This window comes from Suillus subaureus (assembly GCF_016647635.1).
Source record: "Suillus subaureus strain MN1 chromosome Unknown BJ212scaffold_7, whole genome shotgun sequence".
In the NCBI taxonomy this organism is placed as follows: Eukaryota; Fungi; Basidiomycota; class Agaricomycetes; order Boletales; family Suillaceae; genus Suillus; species Suillus subaureus.
Genome location: NW_024538563.1, coordinates 1,087,050 through 1,114,973, shown reverse-complemented (window position 1 = coordinate 1,114,973; position 27,924 = coordinate 1,087,050). Strand labels below are relative to the sequence as shown.

Below are 27,924 nucleotides of genomic sequence, written 5' to 3'. Positions count from 1 at the left end.
ATTTCGGGGATGTCGTTAGAAAGATGCATAGTATTCTGCAGACGGGCACATGTCTGGCGCTCGTGTGTTAACTCATTGTATTCTTCATAGTCCAGATGAGTCCATGGACTGTAAGGGAAACCTAAGGGCAAACCTCTAAGGTAGGAGGAAGCGGGTGTTTTATTTAACGAGGACGGGCTACAACTAGTGGGTTACATTATATATACCTGTAAACAGGGATTCTAGCCGCTGCGCCGTGACCGTACCAGATCTGGCGCACTGAATTATGAGGTGTTGCAGTCTCGTGAATATAACAAAAATATCTACACCACATGTTGCAGTACATGTTTAACTCGACTTGTTTATGGATATTGTCCATTCATTTTTGGCCCGAGCCTGTATGAGGGCGTGTGCAATGGTCACATCCATAAGTTACGGATAGGTACGCTCCAAGCAGCAAATTCGTCTCTCCATTGCCCTAGTGTCAGCTGCATGATCATGATTATTTGGCGGAGGAAACACACCGTCACGTAAAATCTAGAGCTCCCACCATCCATGTTGTGAGAGAGATATCTGTGGCAATAACGCCAAAGGCACGGTCCGATCCCCAGAAGCCCCTATGCATTCGCGTGACCAAGAGAGCTTGAACAACAACTTGACACCTGCTGCGTAATAAGTAACTTCGCCTCCTCCAAAGTGAGAATGGACAAACTCTGCTAGCATGTGTCCAACTGGAAACTACGTCTCTTGTTAATGGGGCAGCTTCGAATGTATGCATTGACTCACTGGAACGAAAATTGTGGTGAGAATGACGCTGACAGAAAAGGCTGTAACATCTAGCAAGTAAATATGCGAGATGTGTTCCGTTCATCTGTAAGCACCAACCAAAGCCGGAGCCACAGTACAGCAGATTATCTTTCATCAGACCACGCATAAGACGGTTGTCGATGCCCCAGCCACCACGGTCTTTGCTGACGCGATACAACAGAAGCAATAATGTTTCTGAAGTTATGTGCATGCAGGGGAATGCAGTCAGTTCAAGCTCGTGTTAGCAGCAGCTCCCGATACGAACGTAACTCGGCGACAGCTAGCAAGCCAAACGCTACATATATTCTGGTGCTTGTCTCCGTATCAAGATATCCGCTAATGCCAGGGATCCAGCATGGTTCTGTATGTTAGAGGTAAGCAACCAAATGGGCAAATAGTCCAACCCGAATGTCTACTCACCTGAGACTCTCGAGTTAAATTGTTGCAGGCTGACAGTAATCGACGCTACATAGGCCTACAAAAAATGAATCAGATATCGTTGTCTGGAACTAGTCATAGCCTCTATATTTGTCTCACAAAAACAGCAAAAATCTCCACCGCCGCGAACCATCTCCCTCGTTCCCACACTGCATATGCTCTGACCGCGAAGATACCTGAACTCGGTGCAAATATTAGAGCACAGAATCTCTGCTGGCTAGTACAATTGCTGGACTTACATTCAGCACAAATCATCAACACCGTCCCTACATCTGATGAAGTATTGAAGATGGTGTCAGTACGTGTCTGGCGAAGCGCCACCAAACTGACAGGTATTAGCGATATTATAAGAGCGGCAAAGCTATGGTTGGGATGTGTTGAATTCAAACATTTGCGACGCTTCGGCTTGGTTGCACGTACATGGAGTGGGGTGTCAGGCTGAAAAACCACTGAAAGTTATCATAAAAGGCATCGCACTATGAGGGAGGTGAAAATGGAAGTGTACCGGACACTCACCGAGCATATTCAACAACATGAAGACAGGTGGCAAGTGGCTGCAAGTTAGATACAGAAATGTGCTGAGCCCCCATCGAGAGTCGGCGAGAAAGGTGATCTGCATCGACTACAGATCAGAGCATTCTCGACGCTCAAGCAAATTTGTACTTGCCGCGTCGGGCAGGCATAGTATGTAGTCATACACCTCGATATCACAGTAAGTTTCTGCCGATGATGTGATAACTTCTACTAGCGTAGCTCACCCAAAGCGTTACTAGTGCAACTATTGGGAGAAATAACATGAAGAGATCAACCATTCAAGTTGGAGGGCTGATCATGGAAAATGACTGCACCATAAATGTACTGGGATGGAGGCCCATCAGTGATTTGGACTCGATAGCAGGACTTGCACTCACGTTTAAGCCTGGGAGCACGTCAGTTTGAGTCATTTGCCACGAAGAACTCATAAAATTTACGACTCGACATCGCTCTGGCTGATCGATATAAGAGAAGATATACGGAAATCTGCGAGGTCGTTACGTTCACACACGAAGGGTATTTCGACGATTGGCGATCCACAACCACTACTTAGCCGGTGACAACTCTCCGACCCTCGGCCACGAAACATCCCTTGATAGGTATCATTTGCACGTAAAAACGATTAGTTCTTTTCATACATGTCTTCAGTTGTCTAGCGCCTTCAGCTCCGGTGCGACGGTGACGGCTAATGGAAATTAAGCTCAGTGATACGGGTGCATCAAACCTAGGTCCCATAGTGATGACACATTCACTGCGTCATTAAGAAGGATATTGCTCTTGATGTTGAACAAGAATCGGAAATAAAAAAGAGGGTGCCTGTCAATGCACAGTGTATTTGCAGGGGTCACAATGTCCTGACGATATCGATCGAGTGGTTCTGGGCCCACTGCAGGTGAGTCTACTAAGAATGGTAAGATAATCAGAAGAAGCAGCTTTATGTGATGGAATTGATATTTCGTACCAAAGATATGCAAACATCAGTTGTTTTGACCTTGTAATGACCTACTAGTGCTAGTAGGAAAACAACTAGTTTCGCCTCCGCGGGGGTATACTTACCAGTGCCTACCGTAAGCGTGTGGCGGCTACGATAAGTGCAACTATGGCCATACAAAGGTGAGCCACCATGAATCTCGAGTGTCTTGCCGTGTCTGCATCAGAGAATTCGTGAGTCTACCCAGGGTGCTTTACGTTGATTGCGGTGGTTTTCCGACGTTATACATGGCTTTATATGACTTTATATTCCAATATAAAGAAAACCTTTCCTATATATGATCATATATCGGCATATATGACAATATCTTCGGTTCACGAGTCCTCTGATGTGCGGCAGAGCACGAAACACGAAACACGACATTGGATAACAGGAACTCTTGCCACTGATACTTGTTTACACGTGTGCAAACAGGAGTTGGAGACACTACAATGTTGGCGTGTATGTCCGCACATCGGGGGTTCCATGTAGTATGTTGGCTTTTGCTGTGGGAAGTAATGCGATGAGCTCTTAGCATAGATTTTAATTATTGCGATACTTCGAAGTTTCTTACTCGAGAACTTTGAATCGTCGAACCGCAAGGGCTTTATTGACAGGTGTGTGGCGGATGATTGGAGCGCCTGCCGCAGTTGGAATAGACGAGGGCCTCCCAAAGTGATTGAGTCATGGCAGCCAGTGGCCTGGGCCTTGCGCATGTGAAACTCATGGTCGGCGAGAGACTTGTAAACAAAATCTGAACTGGAGTTCTGGACGAGAAAGTGAATCCTTTGAGAATGTGTAGACGAGGAAGAATCATCTGAAATATGCCTGACCAGGATGCAGCATGAACCGGCGCAAGATAACTCAGGCATAATTTGGATCCGTGTTTGCGAGCGGCTGATCCTTCGCTGTGATTTGTGATGCGCGCTGCATCAACGCCGCGTCATTTCCACCTGGGTTGACCTGGCCCACCCGTGACTTGAGACTCGGAAGGAGATGACATGACCCAGCGCCACAATATTGATGACAGTGGGAGTTTCTGACTTCCCTACTAGGCATGACGATTGATCAAGGGAATTTTGATTGAACTCTCGTAAGTGCTCGAGCCCTCTTAAGTCCTAGTCCGACAGGGTCGCCCTCTGCCGTAGCGTTTTGTTCTCTTCCCATCACTCTGTATCTCGCTGTTGCGGACGACTCACCTGGTGTTGCTTTATTTGCATATAGGTAAGTAAGTCTATTAAGCTATTTTGAGTGAGCATGCAGACGAAGCGTGTTCAAGTTCGGTTCAGTCTAAACGCCAGTTATGCTCTCCCGAGTATTTACAGTCCTTGCTATACTTTTAGTATGTATTCAATCTAGGCAATGTGATTGTGTCTCATTTTCTACAGGCAACGTTCATCTATCGGAGCGGTCGTCTTGTTAAACATGGCATCTTTACTCTTCCTGCACTACCTCCATCATACTATGTCAATGGCGATGTCCAGACGCATTGCACACTTCTTCAAGAGCCAGCCCATACCATTAATTACTGCGAAGACATGACCTTCTGGGACCACCTGGATGCAGATGGCACTGTAGCTGCCCGTTTTGTTATTGCGGGGTGCGACCCTAACCGCAAGGCATGGAACACTGTCATGGGCCCCTTGCGCGATCCAGAACCAAGGGCCTACCTTTGGCTTGTTGATACGGTAGACAATAGCCTGCAGCGTATTGAGTTGGATGGATACCCGGAAGGACATAGCTTCCACCCACTTGGGATAGAAGTCACGCCTTCTCAGGCCGGAGCCCCATCTATTCTCTATGTAGTCAATCACGCCCGTGAAAAGACCACGATTGAGCACTTTACCATTTCTCCAGATGCCCCAACACGGGCACTCTGGCAACGCACACTTTCATCTCCTTGGTTTGTGTCTCCTAATGCCTTGGCCATCACGAACGAGACGTCGTTCTACGTCAGCAATGACCATCTCATGACTCGTCGACTCCCTTTCCCCCTTGCACCCGTCCTGCCGCTGACCGAGACTATTGCTGGACTACCCCTAAGTTGGCTTGCGCATGTCACAGTTAACCCTGATGGCACAATCACGCACGAAGTAGCCGCTTTCGGTGTGGCCTTCGCCAATGGCGTCGCCATCTCCCCAGACGGCACGATTCTCGCACTGTCTTCTACATCTCTCGGCCGAGTCTACTTCTACGACCGCAACACGAGCACAAATGCACTCAAATACCGGGAGACCGTCAGCGTACCCTTCTTCAACGACAACATCATGTTTGATGAGGAAGGCACACTTATCGTCACAGGGCATCCACATTTCCCGTCTCTCGCTGGTGTCGCTGCCAATAAAACAGATGCGCGAGCGCCAAGCTGGGCCGTCTCGCTCACTCCCCTTTCAAACCAAACGCATTTCGCGAAGAGCGCACACGCAGCAGATAGGAAATATGATTTACGTGCGCCGTTATCGGCATCAGAAGTTGTCCCCGCTAGTGAAGGATGGGAGGTGGAAACATTGTTCCAGAGCGACGGGAGTGTATTTGGAACATCTTGCACGACGCTCAGGGATTCGAGGACCGACTCACTTTACATGGTGGGCCTGTACGAGGAGGGGTTGATGGTCTGTACGCCATAGTTGGCTGTATTTCGAATGTGTACGCAACTTCAACGTTCAGCACTGGTTTCTGCTATTTAATGTACTAGTACCTGTGCCAAACACAAACTATCTATTTCCAAGAATACTGAAATAGCCATTGACGCCGGTACCGAAAATCTGGGGAAACCTCCGTGAGCGTGTTAAAAATCCTAAAAATACAGGGGTGAACAATATAAGCTTATTGCTGCTATGATAAGAAACATGCGTGAGTTGCGAACAACACAATGATCCCAGAAACCTTCATCACACACTCTACTCATACCCTCCCCAGGGGAAGCATAATGGCACGGTCCTGATGAAACAAAAGTTCTCAGCAGTACTGGTTGGGAGTGAATGAGCCGATTGGAGATCTGGGATGAAAGTCGCATGCGCAGAAGAGATTACTGGAAACAAGCACTGTCGTTTGCAAGTCGTATCCATAGGAGAGCGATACATCCGACGGACGTGTGGGGAAGCACCGACGGCGAAGAAAGAGCCACACCCAACGGACGCGGAGCACGAAGACGAAGACCTGAACGATATGGGCGCTTATTAACGCCCTTTTGGAACCAATAGATCACCTGGCGGATTCGGACAACTTGTTCAAATTGCCGCAAATGCGGGCAAGTGTTTCCACTTCAGCACTTGTAAGTAAAAGTACAATGACTTCCCGGCTTGTAGGCAAGTCTAAGATAACAGAATGCTGGTTGCCGGTTTGGCCATTTGCCCAATAATAACACAACTTCAGAAGACCAGAAGGTGCTTCGAGAAAGCCAATCCAACGGGACCGGACTTTCGGAACCGGCAGTCTGCCAACCACACATCCCAATGCCAACGGAACCGAAAAATTGGGGCCGTCAGCTGCATGTTCCAATCCAACGGGAGGAAAAAGAGATGCAAAGGGAAGCCTTATAATGAAGCAGGTTCTCCGATGCCAACGGGTAGAAGCACGTACCCCCAACGCCAACGGTATGCTCACCGTCGCCGATGGACTATCCGCAGGTAAGGCTTTCCGTCACAATATAAAAGGCAAAGTTCTGTCCTCGAAAATTCACCTCCTATACTCCTGTCATTTCCCATTGTCGCCCAACATTGTTCCTGCGGCGCGCTCGAGAGGAGGAACACCTGACACCTGCAAAGCAATTTTAAGTTTACAGTGTAGTCAATTATACCAGTCAGACAAAAAAAAATTATTTTAAACCACGTGTCGAAGCAAATACAGAGACAGGTAGTGTGCCAGAAAATGCGGCGAGACCGAACGTTCCGGTCCAGATGCCAAGTTCGTCCACATAACTACTATGCGCGACGTATGAACCTGAATTCGTAACAGGGAGATATCGAATGACATACTTGGGATGACGACGACTCTGGCTCCACACCCCCTTGGAAATGAAAGATTATTTTCCTGCTTGTCGCGGCGCCACGTGGATTTCTGCCTGTCCCAAAGAGCCTACGATCAAAGCGAGGGAAATAAATTCGGCGCCACGTAGAGGAGGATGAGCTGATGCAGGAATCACATTTGACTGTTGTGAGTGCGTCAAAAAGGCCCACCTTGAAGGAAGAAACATGCTTACGATATCAACGACAAATGTCCAGGTAGCTTGCACTATCCATGCGCCGGTAACTTAACTTTGTCCTTTACTTCATCGAAACGTGAATTGCCACCCGCTTTGATTGCTCTCTGGGCCAAGAAACTCTCGAGCCTCAATAACCACACGACAAAGGCAACACCTGCCCGGAGCCGAGCATGGGCGCTGAAATGTGGCAGGAGAAATTTTGCCGCCCGAATGAATATGTGGATAATAAATGGGCATAAGAGTGATTAACAAGAAACCCGCAGCACCAGAGAGATCATAAAAATCTGTCTTCAGCTTTAGGAACGAAGATGCAGGCCAAGTCTGCTTGTAACGCATAAGCGCTCACTGTGATGAGTATCAGACATGATTTTAACAGTATTACGTCTGGTTCTGAACTGTCAATTGATACTTCAATGATGGAAAGAGGGGAAACCACAGTTGACGTGTAAGTAGATCCTAGCCGAGCCATTAATATTGATGATGTCAATGAGTTACTTTACTAGGGGTCGGCGTTGCCGACTTTTTACCTTGCGGAGCTCTTTCGCTTAATTTGACTTGCCCACAATATCAACAGGGCCAAATATCTTTGATTACTCGCCGTTCAGACGCACAACATTCTGAGCATGATACAAAAGGCTGTAAACTTTCATATGGGTCCATATTCACCTTCATTAAAACGTCTCTCGGTGTCTTCTACCAGTTCTCCATTCTTTCGTCTTCTATACGAAGATCTTCCAAAGGGTGTCGAAGGGGTCTACGATGCAGCTTAGCGTGTTCGAATTGCTGAAGACTTCCAACGCCGAATGTGCTTTTATATTTAGTATGTTTAATTCGTTATGTGCATTATTTATCGTTGATGAGTGTCTCATCAGTCGAACACCAATCTCGCGGCACTCCTCATATCTTCATTCAGACTGCGGCCGCTGTCCAAGAAGCCTTTGAGTCTAGCGGGTCTCGAATGATTTATACAGACTCTCCTACCATCCTTGCAGATCAAGTGTTATGTGCAGATCCAGCAGAGTTTAATCGTACGTCAGTTAGTTATATGTTGGCGTCTTTTACCCTAATTTATTACTGAGGAATCGCTCAGAAAATGGCACGCGACTTAGATACTACAGTGGTGTATGCAGATACACTTCTGTTAGCAGAACGGTTGAGAGATGCTGCTCTCAAAATTTCTCGAGTGGTCAGTTAAGAAATTGGTGCTTGGGCTGTTTGTCTGACAATTAACTTACGGACTTTCTGTGTTCTCTTTTGCCGCATTTTTGATAATGGTTATGTCGTTCGTTCGTCGTATTGTCCGCTGTGAATGAAGTCCATGACACCTGTTGTGATGACATAATCTGAGTTAGTCATTTGCTCGTATCTAATTGCGGAATGCGCCAGGCTGTTGACTTTCATACAGAAATGACGGCAAGCAGTTACATTTGTAGAATCGCAGGTCAGACGATCAATTGGAGTCGTGGTTCATATTCAGGCGAGTAGTCTTTGTCACTATGCATTTTTTCATATCTTGGACAGGTTTCAGGTATAAATCAATTTGGACGCATTCGCGCTCTCGTATGCTCTGGATATTGGAGCACATACCATCCTCGCATATGCTGTGTGCTTTTGCATCAGCGTGGTTGAAACAACCTCGAGGTTAATTGTTCGCACTGTTATCGAACCTCGGGCCGTTCATAGCATGGCATATGTGTGAGGGCCAGTGATGAAATGAGTTTGCCGGATGGATTTTAAAAAAGTAGTGTAATTATTGTTCGGGAGGATCGTTCTTGAAGATACTTTGTACCATTATCTCATTCGCCATAATGTAATTCTGTGCAGAATCAGCAATAACGCAGTCTAATTCATTTTGGTGTGTCTGGTGTCAGATGGTTTGCGATGATCACGTGTATATTTTGTGATGTTTACCACCACAGGTCACGCCGCATTCATAGACCTTGCTCTGCAAGGTAACGTAACTAAACGGAAGCAGATTCAGATGACATCAGCTGTTAAAGTGAGACTACTTAATACTGTGAAGCAAGATATCAACCACGTTAACTATGATGTCGCTCACAACAAACGTTCATCTAGAATCACAAACCAAGACTGGGTCTCATTCTTGCTCCCCCTGTCCTTCGCCCGAAGGTCACACCCACCAAGCTGACCACTCAGCTGGCAAAAAGTCCATTCCCAATACTGGCTGGTGTGATTCTCCTCCCATCCCCTCATGTGATGGCAGTGATTCTGAGAAAGATTGGATGTTAAAGCTGCCATACAATTGGTCACCAGTGTGTGGTCCAGACAGTGAGGAGCTCTTCAAGACAAAATATGAGTCGTCCTGCTGGTGCAGTGCAGTGCATTTTGCATTTTTGGGCGACCCATTTGATGCGAAGCATTGTCACTGTAGACAATGCCAATGGCTGCACAGTGCCCCATTTCAGTGGGTGGTCATCTTCCCAAAGACAAGTGTTCGGATTCTGGAGAATAACAGCGATGCTCTTCACTGCTTCTCTACCACAACGAAAAAGGCTAGTCATCATGTCCCGTGCAAAGTCTCCTGCGACATCTGTTGGGTGCCACTTTTTGATGAGGGGAAGCGCATGGTGCTTGCATACCCAAGTGGCTTCAAATTTCCCCCTATTAAAGCACACCTGAATGCTGCTGATGCAAATGATGGTGAGGCAGTGGAAACAGGTGAAGGGCTCTATGATCCACAGCATGAGGATATCTGTCCTCCAGGTCACTATGGTGGAGTCCCTCTTGAGTTTCAACCCAGTTGCCATATTTTCTATGGCCAGCGCATCATGGAAGTGTATGATGGAATGTAGGGGTGCATCTGCCTGGTCACCCCTTAAGTTCTAACATGTCAGTTAACAGCCCAAAGTGGAGAGGCCATAAGGATGACAGTGAGCTCATGCAGGAGATGAGCAATGTGTCAGGTGTTATGCCTAGATACAAGGGGTATGATGAGGGGCTACACCCATGAGATGGCATTAATAGACTTATTGACCTCAAAACAAGTCCGACTACGTCTTGGAAAGAGTGTGTCAACCTTGACTTGCCTGTAGTAGTACAAATCAAGCTGGCTACAAGCCTAACTTGATGCCATGAAGCACTTGGAGAACCTCACTGTCATGATCTGATCATGCAAAATATCTAAAAAAAATAATGGATCCTGCATTGATTGCTGCCAGAGTTGTCTCTAGTATTTCTCTGCACTTTTGTGCACCTTGGGTGTTCTTGTCTGAGTACAACACAATCACAGCCAGCTCTAATATGTGCTATCACTGGAGGAAGAAAATCAAATTCACAATCTCATACTATCGGACACACTCACAGACTTGTTGGTACGTCGATGTTAGTGAGGCCTTCGCCCGGAAGAAGCCATTCACATTTCAAGTACCTATCGCTCACAGGGTAACATTTCGAATATTTTATTTATTTTTCAAAGCCCTCTAGCGCTCCGGTTACCTTTAGTGATCGTGTGATGCGCCAAGTGGGTTTGCGCTTTGTAGCAGGATATGTACTACATTCGAGAGTTTCCGCATATAGTACTCCAAAATAAGATGACAAGGCTGGCGCTGGCACCCAGACTTGTGGGGCTTGGAACTGGACCCCAGTGCCGGGGCCTTGGCGATTCGGTAATTAGTCGTGAAACATGATGACGCGCTGATGGCGGCGAGCCTAGGACCTTTAACTTGAACTGTTAATGTTGCGTATGCCGTCGCGGCAGAGAGAGATAAACCTGCGCCAAACAGATGTATACATGGGAATATTGATGATTTATTCGCACGGCGACGACATAACCCCAACGCTAGACAGGATTACAACCACCCCGAGATATTCAAAAAAAAATTAACGGGCGAAACTTTGCTATTCTTTATTCCTATCTATCCCTGTATCACATACCCGGAGCGTGTGCATGGACAATCCACAGCACTATCAACCGCTCTCCCATGCACTTCATCCTCCCGTAGTGCCTACGTACGAGGAGGAGGAAGAAGAGGAAGAGAATGAAGACGAGGGCATCGTCGAAGAGCAACTTGATCGTGAAGACGACGATCATGAGGTTGCCGCTGGGTGCGTAATTACTGTGAAGTGTTATGATTACACGCGTCTGATTGCAAGTATTCGTAAATACTCATATTGTATGTGCTCGTCATGTCCAGATCTGCACAACATCAATCAAGTTCAACTGCAACTGGAAAGCGCGCAGGTACAGCACAACCCGACCCGCCACAAGACTCAGAACGGAAAAGGCGTCCTGGTCGTCCCCGTGGATCGAAAAATAGACGGTCACGGCGTCAGCTACTGACTTGAAGGAGCAGGCTAATGCTGCCCCAAAAGTGTCCCCGCCACAACATGGGTTCTACCAATATACCGCTTCTCCTACTCCAGGAGAGATACAACCACACAATCAGCAGTACTATGAGTTTCAGTGGCGTGTGCTAAACTTGTGTGCAGAGTTCTATGGAGCGGCTGAAGAGCTTGTTGTAAGCGTCCGCTGCGTGATTCTGAGGCGTTGAAATAACTTCGCCCAGAAAGCTACACCCTCCCTTGTTATTGCGCAATGTTACCAGATGGGCCCTGGTGTGAAAGTAGATCCCTTGGCCATGCTCGGCGAAGCGAAAAGAATATGCGATACCCTTGTGAGTAACGTAATTTCGGTTGTAAAGTTTGCTCGGTCCTTATTTCTCAAAGTTGGCATCTCCCTCTCGATTAACTACACATCCTCCACCTCCACCGTACTTCGTACCTGGTTACCCAGCTCCCATCCCCCCGCCGCCGCCGCCACCCCAACCCCAACCTGGGCCATCCACATCCTCTACAAACGGCAAATCCCCCGCCACTACAGGGCCAGTAATTTCGGATCCGCAATCATTTGTTGTTTCCCTGGGTCATCAGCAAGCATACCCATACGGCGCTCCAGCATACCCTACTGCACCATACTATGGCTATGGCGGATATGGGGGTTACTATCCTCCTGTACCTCCACCTGGGCCAAGCCCAGCACCTGCGTCAGGCTCTGCGAGTGGAAGCACAGGAGGTGTTGTGGGGAGCGGTGGAAACCAGGGTGCCTGGTCCGAAGAAGAAACGGAAAGACTAAAGAAGCTTGCCGAGGAGCACCGCAACGGTAGCGGGGAAATCATATGGGATGCCCTATGCGAAAAATGGGGCAACTCTCGTACGAGGTAGGTATTTTTCCATGTCGCATATCGGTTCTTTCAGGAGAGCTTACCACTCGGCCTGATAGACACCAAATATTGATAAAAGCAACCTCGCTGGGGTTGAAGGAGTCCTCATCGCGAGGAACGAAACGAAAACGGGAGACGGACGGCCAACTTGAGCGCCCTCCACCTACAGCTCCCACTCCAACAAGTACAGATGCCCCCCATCAGACTCCAGTCCCAAATCCCGTTCCCACGCCTGCTTCTCAATCCGCACAGGGAGCATCTGCTTCTCCAACACCTTCAACACCAGCACCGGGGTCCAATCAACCTTCTCCAGCAATTCGACATGCACAGACACAGCAGCAACAGCAGCCACTACTACACCAACAACCGCCAACACGTACTCTCCCATATCCAATGCCAACGGTTGCTGCTGCAACTTCACCTGTTATATCTACCTCGACGAACCCGATGGATCGTCCGGGAAGTGGAAATTACTATCGCACACGACCAGCACCTGTGATGAAACCTGCTTCTTCAGGATCGACACATCAGTTCATGTATCAGCCGAACGGAGGGCGCCGAGAGGGTTAATTGGCGTGACTTTACTGATTTTATCGCGTGGCCGAGAGTCCCTTGCTCGATAATTTGCTATCTTACTTTTTGATACCGACACAGCTCAGTATAGTCTTCGTGTAGATATCGCGTATATGGTCGGTCGACGTGTTGTGCTTTTTGCAGGTCCTGTATTCACCTGTCCAGAATTATTGTACAATCATTTTGTTACGACCGTGCAGGACTCGCGGACTTGGTAATAGTATTAATATTGCGAATAAGTTCGATAGTTTGAGCAAGTAATATGCCAAACCTCCAACACCGTTACAATATCTCACTATATTTCATCTGCCTCGAACGCTTACAGTGACTGTTACAGTCCAAGCATATGTAGACTAGGAGCAAGGTGTCCGTTGCTGGCGGGACCTTGCCTGAGGCTCTGTGAATGTATGGCCTGCCCTAAACTGTTAGTGGTTTCGGGATCTGATTATCTAGAATACACAAAATGATACTAAAGCGAAGTACTGATACCATCTCTGATATCCAGTCTGTCACCAAGTACTGCATCATGAGCTTAATATGAGGAACCTTTTTGATCTTCATTCGTTTTCTGGTCTTGATCCTTGGATAAATCTGGTAGGTTCAAGGCTACAGCCATCGAGTTTGTTTTCGGCGTGTGAGGTCATGTTGATTCCATGTGTCAATCCACCAATTGAAGGGGAATCTGATTCCACTTAATCAGCTAAATTCTCATTTGAGCGGGGACTTGGTCATACTGAATAAAACTTACTTCTGAAGCTCCTAAAGATCCTCTAGAAATATTTGAAAGGTTCTGTCTACAGCTTCTCATATATTGTACTAGGATGCCAGAACACCAGTTTGATCCCATGGCATACCTGTGATGAATTGAGAGAAATCAGGCTTCCAGCACTTGATGTGACCATGAGCATAGCATAATGTTAATATTTTGAATTAGCAGGGATGTCAACATTGTGTGATGCTCTAGAATTCAGATGGAAAATATTACAGATTACTGGGAATGGTAGTATATCCAGAATGAGGGTGATATAAATACTCGCAATACTAAATGCACAAAGGACTAGGAAAATGGACTAGGATGCATGTGAATGAGCCTTCAAGACATGGGAATTAAGCATATGTTTGCGAGAGAAAGAAGCCCAACATTGACTACACAGATATTTGACTTGTACATGCACCTCCTCAATGTGCTGAACAATGCTCTCCTGTTTCATGGGGGTTCTTGTGCAGCCATCCCATGCACATTGTATTGTTAAATGCCCAGGCCCCTTCACTCCATGCATGCACACATGTTTTGAAAGATCCAAGACACTGATGTATGTGCCACATCACATGCCCCCACCAATGTCCCACAGACAGAAGGTGTGGTCAGGGCTTGCATGTGCAGTGGGATCATCATAAAGGTCCTGTGGAATGCCACTGTGACATCAACATCAGTGACAGGTAGCATGGATCAGAAAAGAAGACTGGCAGTGGGAATATCAAACATGTGGCCTTGCACTGGTAGAGAATGACCCAGTGTCATCATTGTGTCGAATGAGAAGAGAATTGATTACTGGGAGGGCTTTATTGAAATTAGAGCTTGTGGTTATATACTTTGTGCCAGAAGGCTAAACTGTAATTGGTAGATGCATGAACCCAGATGGTAATGAGGCCATGTAGCACCACATACCTGGCCCATTAGGCCAATTTGCCACAACATGAAAGTGAATTTGTGCAAGGAATTCCGGTGGTATTATACAATGTCATTTCCACTGTTTGATGTTGGCCTGTGGATATCAATTTGAAGATGATATGAACCATAATGGAATCAATGAGAACAAACAGTCAGATGGAGGCAAAGGCCTTGTGGAGCTGCATATAAAGAAACCTGCCACAGCACCTGCAAATTCTAACCTTGCATCTTGAGCCACAGGTAACCTCATGACAATGATGATGGGTAACAGCTAGGAAAGGTAAGCCAGGAATGTCACAAAACTAAGTGCCAGCATCCACTAATTAGGCACTAGGAGTGAAGTATTATGAGACTCATTGGCACCATTGATTGTATCCCTGTGCAGTTCGAATCAAAGGACTCAATAATGACAGATGGAATGATGCACCCCAATTGGAATACTGCAGTCACTGAAGGGCCTGAGTTGAATGGCCACCCTGAGTGGCAATTGAACAGGAAGGTGCAGGATGACGCTACCTGCACAGTGATCCCAATTTGTGATGAGGTATGTGTTACGAACTCGGATAGAGCATCATTCCAATAAAGGAATCAAGGATCAAGGTCGATCAAGGACTAAGCCTTATCAAGTCAATGCCTCCCTCAGGAGCGATCACTTAGACTCCCGCAGGATCTAAGGTTCTAATGGGACAATGGCTAGCCTCCTTCCCAAGGAGCTAGAGTTTGAGTATCAAGGAGAACTGAGTAGATTCAAGTTAGAGAAAATACAAGTGGTAACTAGGGTTTATATACGTAAGGAAATCATGCACAGACCAGGCTGGGCAAAGGGTAACAACTACTGAGAAAGGAAGGTTCATGGGAAAACAAGGTATGAGTCAAAGATAAGGGAGACCATGAGGAAACAGCACAGTGAAAAGGAAGCGTTAGAAGTACAGCCATATAGGAGTCTGCAGTGATGATGGGAAAAAGAGTGGGGCACTGTAACAGTATGGTGTCAGTTGCAAGTGCTTGACATGTTTCATGAATTCCTGTATTGATGTGTTGGAATTCCTCATAGAACAATCCCTGTTCCACAGAAATCAATAGAAGTTGGTTAGTGGGTGCTTTATCACAGAAAAGTGAACAGTGGCAAGTTCACTGACACTGGCCTATACAGCAAACATTGTGGTGTTTGTTGCCAAATCAGTTGGAACACACCAGTCAAAATACCTCTGGTGATTCAATTCCATATCAAATTGATAGATCCCAATATGCTTCAGCCTGTTCATGCACATTGATCACACAGAAGCCAGTCCAGCCACCCAACACCTTTGACTTGAGCAGAGATATGTGCATTCAACATGATTTGCACAATGAACCCAAACTATGGGCAGAACACATAAGAGAATTGATGGCATCCTTCACCATAGACTGTTTCCCATGGCATGATGCAGTCACATTGGTCCAGGAAAGGATAGTTGGCCAGGTATCCTGTGCAATGATAGTGACAAGAACCCATCAGCTGGGGCCCCGTAGTAAAGATTCAGACATAAAGATGATCAGAGGTAAAGTTTAACATGTAAGGTTTGAGAACCTTCGGACCGGACCCACATGTTGGATGATTCGCGATCCATGTCAAATCCATCTTGCTTGCTGGTTTTATCGATAGGCTGGGCTAGACGGTGACCATCGTGACATAGCGGAGTCATCGACTAAACAAAGCACTCGCCGTGGCTGAGTCAGCTTGTCGCCTCTTTGTCGGAAGCGCTCACCTACCTCTGTTTTTGATTCGACTGGCCACAGCAGAGTCCAGCCGCCGCCTCTTGCTTTTGAACCACCATTATCACCATCATCCCCAGTACCAGCACTTGCACAGATAACTTCATACAAACAATAATTCTTTGCGTTGTCAACGGAGGTGATAATGTTCTCAAGCCCGACATCGAGCCGTACGCTCGCAACCACCACGCTCAAGGGCGCTGGCCTCATCGACAGTGACACACGCATGCGAGACGCTACAGCGGACAAACCAGGTGGTCGCAAGGGCGCCTCAAAGATCCGCACACACCGCACACGTCCGATCGATGCCTATAAGGAGCCTCACGGCCCTAGTCGAGCTAGCATGGTAAATATGAGACTTTTCCCCGCTCGCATTTCTTAGCTTAGTTGATCTCCCTATGAATGTTTTCCATGTTCATGACTTGGGATTTTTGTACGTCGCTGTATTTATCGCCGTCGTATATCACCCCTTGCCTTTCCAATTGTCTGTCTATCTACATCCGCTCTTCGTCTCCTTTTTGTGTAAAACCCTCGCTTACAAATGTCTGGCGCCCACCGCCGCTCGCACATGGACAGCTCGCCGCACGGACACAACCAGGCGGCGCGTCAGATATTCTCACGATCCGCGGCGCTTCGACGGTGGGGCGACTTCGCAGGAACGCCGTTTCGGCGGCAGTTGCAGGTGTAGCGCCTGGCAAGGCGCACACAGCACCAGTGAAAGCAGTAGAAGTATGGAAAGATTTCGTGAACAGACGGTGGAATCCCGAATTAAGGTTCTTGAACCTAGAGGTGAGTAAATACCTATCTAGCCCTTGAATCTCAGGTGGTTGATGTCATGGGCAGAGGATGATGGACGATCCAGAGATTCAAAAACATAACTTGTTGCCGCCGGGCGCCCCTGCATCCTCAGTAAGAGAGGCTTCGGTTTTGTTCAAGTTAGCCTCGCACCTAAGACCAGCTGTAAGTCGAACTTTGTTTTCAGACTCTGTTGGAGTTTCATGCTTTGACCTATAGGTCCAAACACTATCTCTCGCAAATAACAATATCAGCTCCGGTCAGCTCCTTTCAACGCTAGCGCACTATCTCCCCAAGCTTGCCAATCTATCACTGCAAAATAACAACCTCAAGGTTTGGCGAGATATCGATTTTATTTCTGGGCGGAAAGGGAAGCTCGAGCATTTGCGAGAACTGATACTCCTCGGGAACCCATTGAGAGAGCAGGAGATTCAGAATGGAAAGGGAGATAAGTACAAGAGGTACGTTGACAGGAGGTCATCAGGTCATCAGGCTCATGTAATTAACGATATCCAGTGACATGGCACGGCGTTTCACGTCATTAATAATGCTGGATCAGGAGGCTATTGCTACTATAGCATTCGACGCTCCTGGACCATCGTCTACTCCTGTAACAAGAAACCGAGCTACTGCAACCACATTTCCATATGAAATGCGGTCACCATTCATCACAGGTGTCGAAGACTCGGTTGTCAGCAATTTCCTCGTTCGGTGCGTTATCTTATAGTATATCTCTTGATTTTGCTTATAAAACGTTATCATCAGGTTCTTCCCATTATTTGATGATCAACGAGCTGCCCTTCTCGATGCATATCACCCTTCGGCGACTTTCTCGTTCTCATGTAATACAGCTATTCCGTCTCGTGCACGTATACAGGGCCTTCACGTATCTAAAGACATGCCCAATCAGCGCAAGCTTGATTGGGGTATCTGGCTCAACAACGGCTCCCGAAATCTTAATCGCATGGGAGGTGGCGTTGACAAAGTTGTTAACAGCCTCCACCTAGGTAGCGAAGAGGCGATTCGAGCAATGTCGACGCTACCAAAAACGAAACATGACGTATCTGGTTCACCAGAGAAGTTCTGCATCGATGCATGGCCTGTGGGTCAGGGCGAGAACTTAAAACTGTTCATTTCCCTGCATGGGCAATTCATAGAAGGTAAGCACCCACGATCCACTCGGAAGTTTTGACCGCCCTGGACATCTCTATACTGTTTGGTGTTCTATTGCCTTGGTTGCGATGCAGTAACCTTCGCGTCTTCGAATTCTGTCTTCCTCAATCCCACGTCATTGTGTTCACAGCTGACATTTTCCTTTCTCGCAGAACCTTCGCAGGGTATCCGGTCATTCGACAGGGCCTTCGTCCTAGCTCCAGCGCCACCAGGTTCTCGGTAAGCCGCCTTTTCATCGTACGCGCTCGGCATTTGCCATTGACACAATGACCAATCTGACAGGGCTAAATTGAATGGCTGGGACGTTATGGTCCTGTCAGACCAGTGGTCTGTACGAGCATACTCAACCCACGATGCATGGCATCCAGGACCGATGCGTGTGCAAGCTGGGGATGCCATGCCGACTCAGCCGACTCAGCAACCGACAGGGTCTATCCCATCATCTTCATTAATCCCCGCGAGCGCGCGGGCGCAGCTAGAACACACGATATCGACATTTGTAAGTTTTCGCTTCCCGTTGTTCATGCATTTTTACTTACGTCTTCATTTCCGCACCGGCATACACTATCGACTTGGTTAGTCTGAGCCACAGCGTAATCTCATCGTGCAGATCTGCGAGCGGACGGGTCTAAATGCCAAGTATGCCGTGGATTGCCTACAGAACAACGCGTGGGTTTTCGACCGTGCCATCGCAAACTTTGAGCAAGTCAAGGTAAGCGGGGTGTTTTGAGTATTTTCGGTGAAACTTTTGCTCACCACTGTTTGTCCAGGCGGCGTTGTCACGGGATGCATTTCTGTGACTTTGGGGAACACGGATTCTAATACGGCGAACTCCGTTCTTGCAATCGGTTCACACTTATTATTAGAAGGTTCGATTACGATGAGTTCGGGGATTTCGCTCACGGACTTTAGGTCAGGGATAGACTGATTGCTACCCCATGACTACTCTATATACATTTGGCAAGCTGAAAGTACTTCATGCATCATCGTACCAGTTTCAATGTAACGTTTTCATATCATATTACTATCATATCACCAAGTATTTCGGTTTGTTGCACGCAATGAACTTTCGAATTGATGAAATGTGTTGCTTCTCCGGATAGTCTTGACAGTGCGCGCCATCAGAGCTACTATATGAATTCCCAGCAGATTCGCCGCCGCCCTGCATGACGGGTTGGGTGATTTTAAGTTTTTGTCGTCGAGACTACCACCCTGAGTGAACGAAAGACCGACCCTTTAGTAGTTGAATACTACTCGTATTGCTCCTCGATCTAGACTATATACTAGATGAAGCCGACAATAGGAAGCGAACAATGAAAAGAGTGATGGAGTTGCATTGTTGGCTTCTGCCATTATGTTTTATTTTATTTTACGTGATTGCCTCGAGGCAGGTCGGACAGCCGGCTCGACTAGGCGCTTGCAACTGGCAAGAAGAATGAGCATCAGAACATCAATGAGAAGAACTGCTTTTTGCCTCGTTGTGCCCCATTTGAGTGCATTATCTGTACGTATACAAAACTCAAATCATCCTCCAACTCCACAAAATCACCTCTTCTTCTACTGACCGACTCATCCGCCCTACGACCAACGCCCATAACTCATTCTCTCTCACACTCGCTGCGCGCTATTTACGACTGACGACTATAACACCATGATGAGTCGTGTACAACGCTCTTTTGAAAACTTTGCTTTGCTACAGGCTGCCTCAGAGGGCTCTGCTACCGCAGTGCGCGATGCACTCCAATCTGGAGCTGACATTAACGCGTCTGACAACTCTGGCAGAACTATTCTGACATGTGCTCTCACCGCCGATAGGTGAGTCATTCTCTAACGCGTTGAAATTTTACTGAAACGTGCTCAGGTGGGAGACCATTGACGCGTCTGACGCGTCGTTTTTGTCTGAGGATCGCCTTCAAGTCCTCCGCATAGCTGTGTCGCATCCAGAAATCTCATTATTCACGCTGAATGCTCCCCAAGACTCGATAAACGACGTAACTCCTCTTGGCATGGCAGCTTGGCTTGATATGCCCCAAGCAGTCCAAGTTCTTCTAGACTGCAGTTCAGGCTCTATCTCCGTCGACGCCGAGGATACGGATGGTGCAACACCTCTGATGTGTGAGTCTCGTCCGATTAGCATTAATTTTGAATTTCAATTGACGGCGTTATGACAGACGCGGCACGCGACGGCAGGTTGGCTATCGTCCAGCACCTGGTACGTTACGTTTAGCTCGCTCGGAGTTCAGATATCTGATCGCTCTTCGGTAGCTTGCTCATAATGCCAGGCCTGATCTCAGAGACCGAAATCATCGATCTTCGCTCCAATTCGCTTTACCCCATCCGCGCGTCTTGTGGACATGCGAACAGGCGCTACGCAACTACCGCTTGCGCGAATATCAGGTAACCGATTTGCAGCGCACGAGTCTGGGCACAGGTACTGATGCAGTTGTGATAGAACGGAAACAAGAGAGGTCTTTGCAACCCCAGCCTCGCTATTAACCATCTATCACCGCAAACCTCCGCTCAGCTCAACTTCGCGCCAAGCATCCCCCCTGCCACGACTTTTTCATCTGAATCTATATCTTTCATCACCGACTCTGTTGTACAAGCTGTTCTCGCTGCCGATCTTTCTGTGCTGTACCCCCTGTTGTTTACACAATCCTTTGAACCTTCCCCATTGGACCCCGGACCGATTCTTGTAAATGTACCCGATCTGGAAGGATGGAGCGCCATTCACTACTGCGTATCTGTACCAAATCCATCGATTGAGATTCTCGACGCCCTGTATCGCGCTGGCGCCGACGTCAGCTTGTTCACTACCGGCGAGCACTACACGCCTCTCCATTGTTTTGCACGCCTCGCACGCGCCTATGATGACATTCCAGAATCTCCACAGTTATTGTATCAATTCGCTATCCATCTTATCCGTGATCTCCGCGCACCGCTCGCGGCGCCCGACAAGCATGACGAAACTTGTATTCATGTAGCCGCCGAGCACGGCGAATGTCTTGATGTACTCCTCGCTCTTCTTGATTGTGACACCACAGGCACCATTCGCAATCTGCGCAATTCCCGAGGGTGAGTTTATTTGTGTTTCATGTTCCTCCATCAAGGCCATAACAAATTCGCCACAGCCTCACAGCCTTCGAGGTCGCACGCCCAATATTCCGTTCCGCATTTAGTCCTGATGGACAGTTCATCCGTCCAGAGTCGTCTCTCTCCGATCGCACCATAAGGCCAGGAACTTCGAGTTCTATTACATCTGTCACCTCTTTCACGGACCGCGCTACCCCGCTTTCCCCGCCCACGGTCCGCATTTCCAATGGCCCAGCCTCTCATCTTCCTCTTGATTTTGATGCGACTGCATCCACGGAACGCCTACTCGAAAACTTTACCCTGCTCTCGACCGAAGCTCAATTTGTCCGTGACCATGAAGGGTTGGATCGCTTGGCCAGCGTGGTGAATGAGACCTCGCAGTTAGGGCACGACGTGCTTGCCCACTTCAGAGGGCAGGTAGATGATGCAGCGAGTGACCTACGCGATGTGCGGGCAGCTCTCAACGCTATCGATCATTTGTGGAATACCACTTCGCACGATGTGGAAGAACACCTTCGCACACTTCCTGATGGCCGGAGTCTCGAGCGCTTCCTGGAACGCAAACGCTCGCCTAGGGACTCTGAAGACTCACAAACCACTGCAGTAGAAGTTCAACCAATTTACGTCAAGTCTATCCTGAAGGAGACAGAACCCAAGGTGTACGCTGATGCTTCTGTTCTCTCCGATCCTTCGGCACCTGTGCCTCTTGAGACGACATCTGCATCCGGCGCACGCACTGTTCCTTGGCCCGAGTGGTTGGATAGCTTCATTCTCAGTGCAGACTCCACGACGTACAAAGCGCACCTCGCGAATCTCATTGAAATCGAGCGCGAATTGTTCTCCCGCGAGACGATGAGCTCACTCGAAGAAAAAGTTCCCAACAAAGAGACCAAGCTTAAGAGCCTCCTACGCAGTCGCAAGCGCCACGAGAAAGTCGAGAAGAGCGGGGCGTCGAAACTCAAGGCCTGGCTGAAGAAGAAAATTGTGGCGGAGAAACCCATGAAACTGCAGATTGTATACGACCTAGACGGCGAATGTGCAGTCGGGAGGGAGGTTAAGGTGGACTTTACGCAGCTCTCTATCACGATCTCGGATTCAGAGAAGCCCTCAAGAGCCGCATCGTTGTCTTCGCCTCCTTCAAGTGATGAGTCTCACTCATCCCAGGTGGTCCTCTCTGGTGCAAGTCGTGACTTGTCGAGTATCGACGAGTGCCTTCATGGAGTATGTTCAGTTTCTGTCGCCCCTGCTTATGTGACTAATGAACTTGTTCTAGGTTGACCATCTGATTTCTACTGCCTGTCACTCAATTTCCCGTGCTGAGCGCATCATCAAGCGCGCCATTAAAACGCGCGAAGCCATGGTTCAAAATCTCCGTTCGCGGTACCCTCCTGTCTACAACCCCATCTTTGCATTCTCCCTTGCCCCCTCTGCATATCCCGATAACTGCTCGCGCTCTTTCTACCTCTCTCCCGACAGCGCCGCCTCCTCGCGATGCTCTTCCGCCCAGTCCTCGAATATATCCCTAGCCGCCACCATACACGACGATGAAGACGAAGACTCACGAGCATTGCGCAGGCTCCTCCTGCGAAAAATCAGCGCACGCATCGATGGCGCTTTTGACGAGATCGACCGCGCAAACGTATGGTTACGAATCGTCAAGAGTGTGCTGCGCGACCTCAAAATGCGGACGACGGCATAGGCTGGATAAATGTTGTATGTTATTTGTGTAATGTATCTGTGTATATTATTGCTTCATCTATAGACTCAGTATCTCATTGTCCCATTCCCATCTCCCATTGCATCTGTACACTGTATATACGTACGCATCTCGTAGACACTGATATATGCATTGTTGTTGTGTTACTTTTTCGATATTTCGTTGCTTTACCTTTGTGTGAGGGTTTTTGTGTTAGTGATAGCTTGTACATGGGCAATACAGACGAGATCGTGTTGGAATTGTGCGGGCCCTACTACTTGGCATTAATATATATTACAACCAAACGGTATGTACCGCTACTGAAATGATAGTTTTGGCAAACAAGCAGAAAGGTTTGTCAAGATCGGCACAAGTCTTATCTAGGTAGGAATTCAAGTGCATTGCCTCGATTGAATCAAGCAAGATTTCTTGTTTTTATTGCAGATCTGCCACGCTTATACCATGGCCAGGTCTAAGGTCCCTCAATATCTTCGTCGATTAAGCACATGTACAGACCTCGGAGGGGCAGTGGTATGACAGGTGATTCATCTATTGTGTGCGAGTATGTTCTGCGGGCTCGGGACAGCGAGGCGGAAATAGCGCAGATAGGCAGAGATGTGCTCATCTGTGCGGCAGTCTTTGTCGAAACAGATGGCGCCTAGCCTAAGCAGCAGGGATTATGCATGTCCTATCATTACTGTTCAGGTAGAAGCATACTTGAACTTGGCATTAAAGTAACAAAGGTTGTTCCCTGGGAACACGACTATTTAGATGCGCTACAAGTCGGTCGCTGATGTTGAAAAATGTGACACAACACAATGTTGGATTGCCAAGACCTACTTTGCATTCGAAATCTACTTAAATACACCATATCAGCACCATGACAAACTGTAGATGAAACTCTCGTGCTCCCTGCAAACAACAACCCGACAAGTGTTACTCACTTGTAGCGTGTCCCTTGCTATACACAACTGCCAGTTGACACAAGGTCGCGCTCCTGGAAGATGATGGTGGTGAAGGACGGTCCAGAATCAGAGTTGACTGCGAGTTTAGCGTCATATTCTCGGACACCAAGGATGAGACGTGGTCCTAGCACGAACATCTGTACGAACAACAAAATTTGAAAAACACCATCGTAAACCTCAGTTCCCACAGAGGATGAGTCCTACAGAAAGGATGAACAGTGTCACAGGCGCGCGAACTCGATGACATATATATCAGCTTACATATAACTTTGGAGAGAAACCACCGAGGCCAAGGGAACAGACAGCAACTGAACTAGAGTACAAGGAACCTCAGTGGAAAAGATGACCACATTCAAATTAGGAGCTCACAATACGAAATAAATCGTGTGAATTTTTGTCAACACCATGAAACAGTTTGCGATGGTCCCTCCCATCGATAGTTGTTGCACTTCACGAAAGTGTTTTACAACAATCCAGACTGCAAGACACAGCACGAGAACCTCCCATACAGTGCCGAGTATCCAAGTCATGGAAATCAGAAGTTTGACAACTCCTCCGTAGTCATAATGACACAGATAGGAGCCGGACAGGACGAACTCCTCTGATACTCGATCGATAAGCCCTATACGCTTTAGTCTTTCATTTATAAATGAAGCTTACCTCCAGAAATATGGCTGTTTACTAATGCGGTGAGCACTGTGCAGGCGATCGTGACAGGTAGGAAGATTGCAATGAGAAAGATAAGCATATTTCCCGATCGTTGATACATGGCATATAACCGACTGCTCACGATCACTTGTATGATGTTTCATTCGAGTCAATATCATTGAAGTATTGCAGCTGCATAACTCACCGCACAGTATGACAGTTATCACCAAAGTCATCCAGTTTGATGCGAGGTACATGATACTGCCTGAAGGATCCAGTTAGAGACGAGCGTAAAAGGACCAAGAGACTCACAGCTGTTACAGTCATTATATTCTACCAGCAAGTCAGACATGAATCTCACTCACCCCTACATAGGAGTGCAGGTAATTGAACGGGAGTGATAAGCCTCAGTAGAAAACACTCACTGCATCTGTTATTGAGACCGACGGAAGACTTGCTGAACACTACTGATCAGAAGAGAAAAACACAGTGTATCTGAGGAGACATACATAGCATGATAGCGCTAGTTACGATAATGGCTGATCAGTACAGCCCCAAATGGTAAGCCTTGCAAACATACACGGCGTATGGTAGTCCAGCGTAGCGCACCTAGAATGTGTTGAAGTCAGCACAACTGGCCAGCTGCACCTGTAACATAAGCCACGCACACTGAGATATAGAATAGTCATGTAGGACCAGGGTTGTCTCTGCCTCGTGTTAATTGTATACACTCGCTGTTGATGTGGCGATCTCCTCACCCAGATCAGTTCAAGCTATAAAAGCTTTGTCAGTGAAACAGCCACTTGCTCCAGTAATAGCGGCATCAACCTACCTCTTGTCCAAATGTTAATGCTGGAAATATCGTGAGCAAACCAGTGGTTCCGCAATACTATCTTGCTCACCCCAATCGTAAACGACCGCAGCAAAGGAGGCGACTGCAAAACCGTGCTCGAGGTTAGATCAAGGTATCAGCAACGCCCTCAACGAACCTAAAAAATAGCTGAACAAACGATATGAATTAATTAGCGGCCACGATGTAGGGTCATTTGACACTAAGGTCATATTGGAGGGAAGGGTTTGAGTGAGTGTGGTGGACTTATTGAACATATGACGATGGCGTTTGCGCTAGATATAGCACGATCCGGCGCTTTTGTCGCCGAATAAGCCATATGAAGATGAATGTACTTTCCTGCCACATCGGTTGACTCAATTAAGCAGAATGCAAAAGTCCTTGATATCAAATTGAACATGCAAAGCTTGTGCAGAGCAGTGTTAAACGCGAGGAATACAACACCTCGAAAAGCTGTTCGTTAGCTACGGAACTCGATTTTCAAGAGCTTGCCACACTTACATCAGTTCAGGAATTTCATAGTACCACATGAGAACATCAGTCTGACGGAGGCTATGGGGTGATGCAGCATCTGTTGCCCCATGCACACCTCTCGCCCTCTGTGTGACTCTGGTGCAAAAGCGGTGCATAATGCACGCGAGTAATCCATCAAACACATGGTGCATCAACTTGCACAGCCAAATGGCCGTTCTGGTTGGCAACCCACGACTGCTCTGGTCAATATATGTCATGCTATCCCGAATAGCTCAAACGAGAGCCACAAGGCACCGTTACTACCACGCGCCGAGAAGCCCGACTTACTCGTTTTTAGAATGTTACGAGACCCATTACTCGATGTCATGGAACGTTTTAGTCGTTGCATGCCAGTGGCCTTCTACTCTGGCTTAATTCCTCCATATTGAGATACTTATGCTATAATTAAGTGGATGACTTTCCGTAGGCTCGAAAAATTCTTACTATCGGTTACTATCATTCCGTTACGGTCCACTATTCCGTGAGTCACACTTAAGTCACGAATAGTAACAGACAGTCACACTGGCCAAATTTACAGTCTGCTCGACAGACGTTATTCGTGATTCGTGAACTTTAACAGCAGTTAATTAGGATACTACTAGCAAGTCTGTGAGCTATAGTATGTATGGAGAACTATATAGAACTAGTAAATGCAAATGATTAATGCTGTGTAAAAAAAATATTGCTGAGGGAATGTGTGCGAATGTAGGTAGTGATACATAGGTGCATTGTGAAATTCATGACTCAGATGTGGGGGTTGAGCAAAAAAATATGGTGGATGTGGTGCGGGAATGATGAAACTAGTATGAGAAGGCAGATGTATGAAATGTGGTGGCAAGTGTCCAGGCTGGGAGGAACTGGAGGTTGCAGGAAGTTCTGGTGGTTGGCTCAAAGTTGAAGCTGCTGATGCCAATGCTTGCCAGGGATCCTTCCACTAATCTTGTTGACCTGAGCACGTAAATCACGAGGGTGCGCAGGACACGCAGTGCCAGATTCGTGAGCCAGCCAATCCTTGACAGCTTCCTCTTCAGATGGCTGGAGGAGCTGCCATGACCAGGAAAAATCCTTGCGAGACATATGACCCTTGCTCCAGTCTTTAAGAGCCTGCTGTGTGACCTGTGCAATGAAATTAGCACCGCAGCAACTTAAAAGATAAATCATACTTTGTTTACCCTTGCAGCTACTGTTTAATTCTTGTAGGTGCCATTTGTAACACCCTTGAGTGCAGCCTGGATCCTGAACTCACACTCAGGGATGGTAGATGCCGCCAGCTTGCCTTGGCGGCAGCCCATGGCATAGCAATTGAGCCCAGCTCAGTGCAGTGCTCACGGGTGATGGATTGCAGCTGCATTGAAACACGCTGTTAATTTCAATGTCTGACGTCAGCAGCTTTGGCAGGTGATACCGATCCATGATTTTTGCTGCTGTCACACTGAAAACACAATCTCCATCATTTCTTAATGGATTTGATTTTTTTCACTTGGAACATGCTACAATAGTATGTAGAATATACTTAGTGAAGTAGCTAAACAATTGCTTTAACATTGAGTGCTGTAGACAGAATTCACAGAATGGTGGACTGTAATGGAATGATAGTAACTGATAGTATTAGAATATCATACCATAGAATTGGCCACATTAGGCAGGTGTGCCGCGATGCCGCTATTCATTTTCACATGATTACCAAACATGTTCTGTTTTGCCCCCCTCAATAAACCTTAATCTATTGGGGGGGGGTACCCCCCCAATAGACTTTGCAGATGACTTCCATCCATTTTAGGCCACTAACACCAGCGATATACGCTGACATAATCAGCCTTGCTCGAGATGCATTGCATGCAATGTAGCACCTTGCACAGTAATACCGAGGTGCATTTCAACCTTTTGTCAACTATACTAATGTCTCTTTCTCCTGCCACTATCTAGATGTTATCTAGTGCCATGTGGAATGTCCTTGGATGTCCATGCCCAGTAATGAAGTTACTACCTGGCCACAGCAACCAGTCTGCCTCTGGTGCCTCCAATCTCGCCCAATGCAACCTAGCGTCAACCTCCCACCAATCCTATCCCTCTGTCAAT

General features: G+C 47.4%; 8 protein-coding genes across 8 annotated transcripts; 6 read left to right on the top strand and 2 right to left on the bottom strand.

Moving 5' to 3' along the window:
• Positions 1-142: 142 nt before the first annotated feature.
• BJ212DRAFT_1337769 (uncharacterized protein) lies at positions 143-2,292 on the bottom strand. Its single transcript, XM_041334982.1, has 15 exons — positions 2,270-2,292; positions 2,196-2,213; positions 1,983-2,021; positions 1,892-1,924; positions 1,730-1,837; positions 1,555-1,585; positions 1,464-1,496; positions 1,324-1,400; positions 1,207-1,261; positions 1,052-1,147; positions 865-981; positions 766-806; positions 692-717; positions 504-641; positions 143-445 (listed from the first exon to the last, which is right to left on the bottom strand). The coding sequence occupies exons 3-14, from the start codon at positions 2,019-2,021 to the stop codon at positions 506-508; spliced, it is 792 nt and encodes a 263-aa protein (XP_041196193.1). The 5' UTR covers positions 2,196-2,213; positions 2,270-2,292; the 3' UTR covers positions 143-445; positions 504-505.
• Positions 2,293-3,789: 1,497 nt separating this feature from the next.
• On the top strand, positions 3,790-5,476 carry BJ212DRAFT_1337751 (uncharacterized protein). The gene is made up of 2 exons (XM_041334981.1): positions 3,790-4,070; positions 4,117-5,476. The coding sequence occupies exons 1-2, from the start codon at positions 4,032-4,034 to the stop codon at positions 5,353-5,355; spliced, it is 1,278 nt and encodes a 425-aa protein (XP_041196192.1). The 5' UTR covers positions 3,790-4,031; the 3' UTR covers positions 5,356-5,476.
• Positions 5,477-6,424: 948 nt separating this feature from the next.
• BJ212DRAFT_1297554 (uncharacterized protein) lies at positions 6,425-7,297 on the bottom strand (the record flags this gene model as incomplete). Its single annotated transcript, XM_041332614.1, has 5 exons — positions 6,425-6,487; positions 6,576-6,670; positions 6,706-6,805; positions 6,986-7,086; positions 7,279-7,297. 5 exons carry the CDS (start codon positions 7,295-7,297, stop codon positions 6,425-6,427), a joined length of 378 nt encoding a protein of 125 aa, XP_041196191.1.
• A 394-nt stretch (positions 7,298-7,691) lies between these two features.
• BJ212DRAFT_1478223 (uncharacterized protein) lies at positions 7,692-8,127 on the top strand (the record flags this gene model as incomplete). The annotated part of the gene is made up of 3 exons (XM_041339678.1): positions 7,692-7,752; positions 7,805-7,960; positions 8,012-8,127. The coding sequence occupies 3 exons, from the start codon at positions 7,692-7,694 to the stop codon at positions 8,125-8,127; spliced, it is 333 nt and encodes a 110-aa protein (XP_041196190.1).
• An 853-nt stretch (positions 8,128-8,980) lies between these two features.
• On the top strand, positions 8,981-9,903 carry BJ212DRAFT_1266032 (Mss4-like protein; the record flags this gene model as incomplete). Its single annotated transcript, XM_041330533.1, has 3 exons — positions 8,981-9,536; positions 9,657-9,741; positions 9,795-9,903. 3 exons carry the CDS (start codon positions 8,981-8,983, stop codon positions 9,901-9,903), a joined length of 750 nt encoding a protein of 249 aa, XP_041196189.1.
• An 824-nt stretch (positions 9,904-10,727) lies between these two features.
• Positions 10,728-12,991, top strand: BJ212DRAFT_1337727 (uncharacterized protein). Its single transcript, XM_041334980.1, has 6 exons — positions 10,728-10,997; positions 11,087-11,193; positions 11,226-11,410; positions 11,459-11,566; positions 11,619-12,109; positions 12,172-12,991. Exons 1-6 carry the CDS (start codon positions 10,840-10,842, stop codon positions 12,680-12,682), a joined length of 1,560 nt encoding a protein of 519 aa, XP_041196188.1. The 5' UTR covers positions 10,728-10,839; the 3' UTR covers positions 12,683-12,991.
• A 3,075-nt stretch (positions 12,992-16,066) lies between these two features.
• Positions 16,067-19,174, top strand: BJ212DRAFT_1337719 (uncharacterized protein). Its single transcript, XM_041334979.1, has 10 exons — positions 16,067-16,458; positions 16,689-16,901; positions 16,956-17,072; positions 17,127-17,368; positions 17,424-17,618; positions 17,673-18,067; positions 18,233-18,299; positions 18,363-18,579; positions 18,661-18,792; positions 18,851-19,174. Exons 1-10 carry the CDS (start codon positions 16,258-16,260, stop codon positions 18,878-18,880), a joined length of 1,809 nt encoding a protein of 602 aa, XP_041196187.1. The 5' UTR covers positions 16,067-16,257; the 3' UTR covers positions 18,881-19,174.
• A 560-nt stretch (positions 19,175-19,734) lies between these two features.
• Positions 19,735-22,872, top strand: BJ212DRAFT_1265311 (uncharacterized protein; the record flags this gene model as incomplete). Its single annotated transcript, XM_041330479.1, has 7 exons — positions 19,735-19,895; positions 19,942-20,195; positions 20,252-20,292; positions 20,346-20,477; positions 20,533-21,155; positions 21,212-22,394; positions 22,447-22,872. 7 exons carry the CDS (start codon positions 19,735-19,737, stop codon positions 22,870-22,872), a joined length of 2,820 nt encoding a protein of 939 aa, XP_041196186.1.
• Between the last annotated feature and the right edge of the window lie 5,052 nt (positions 22,873-27,924).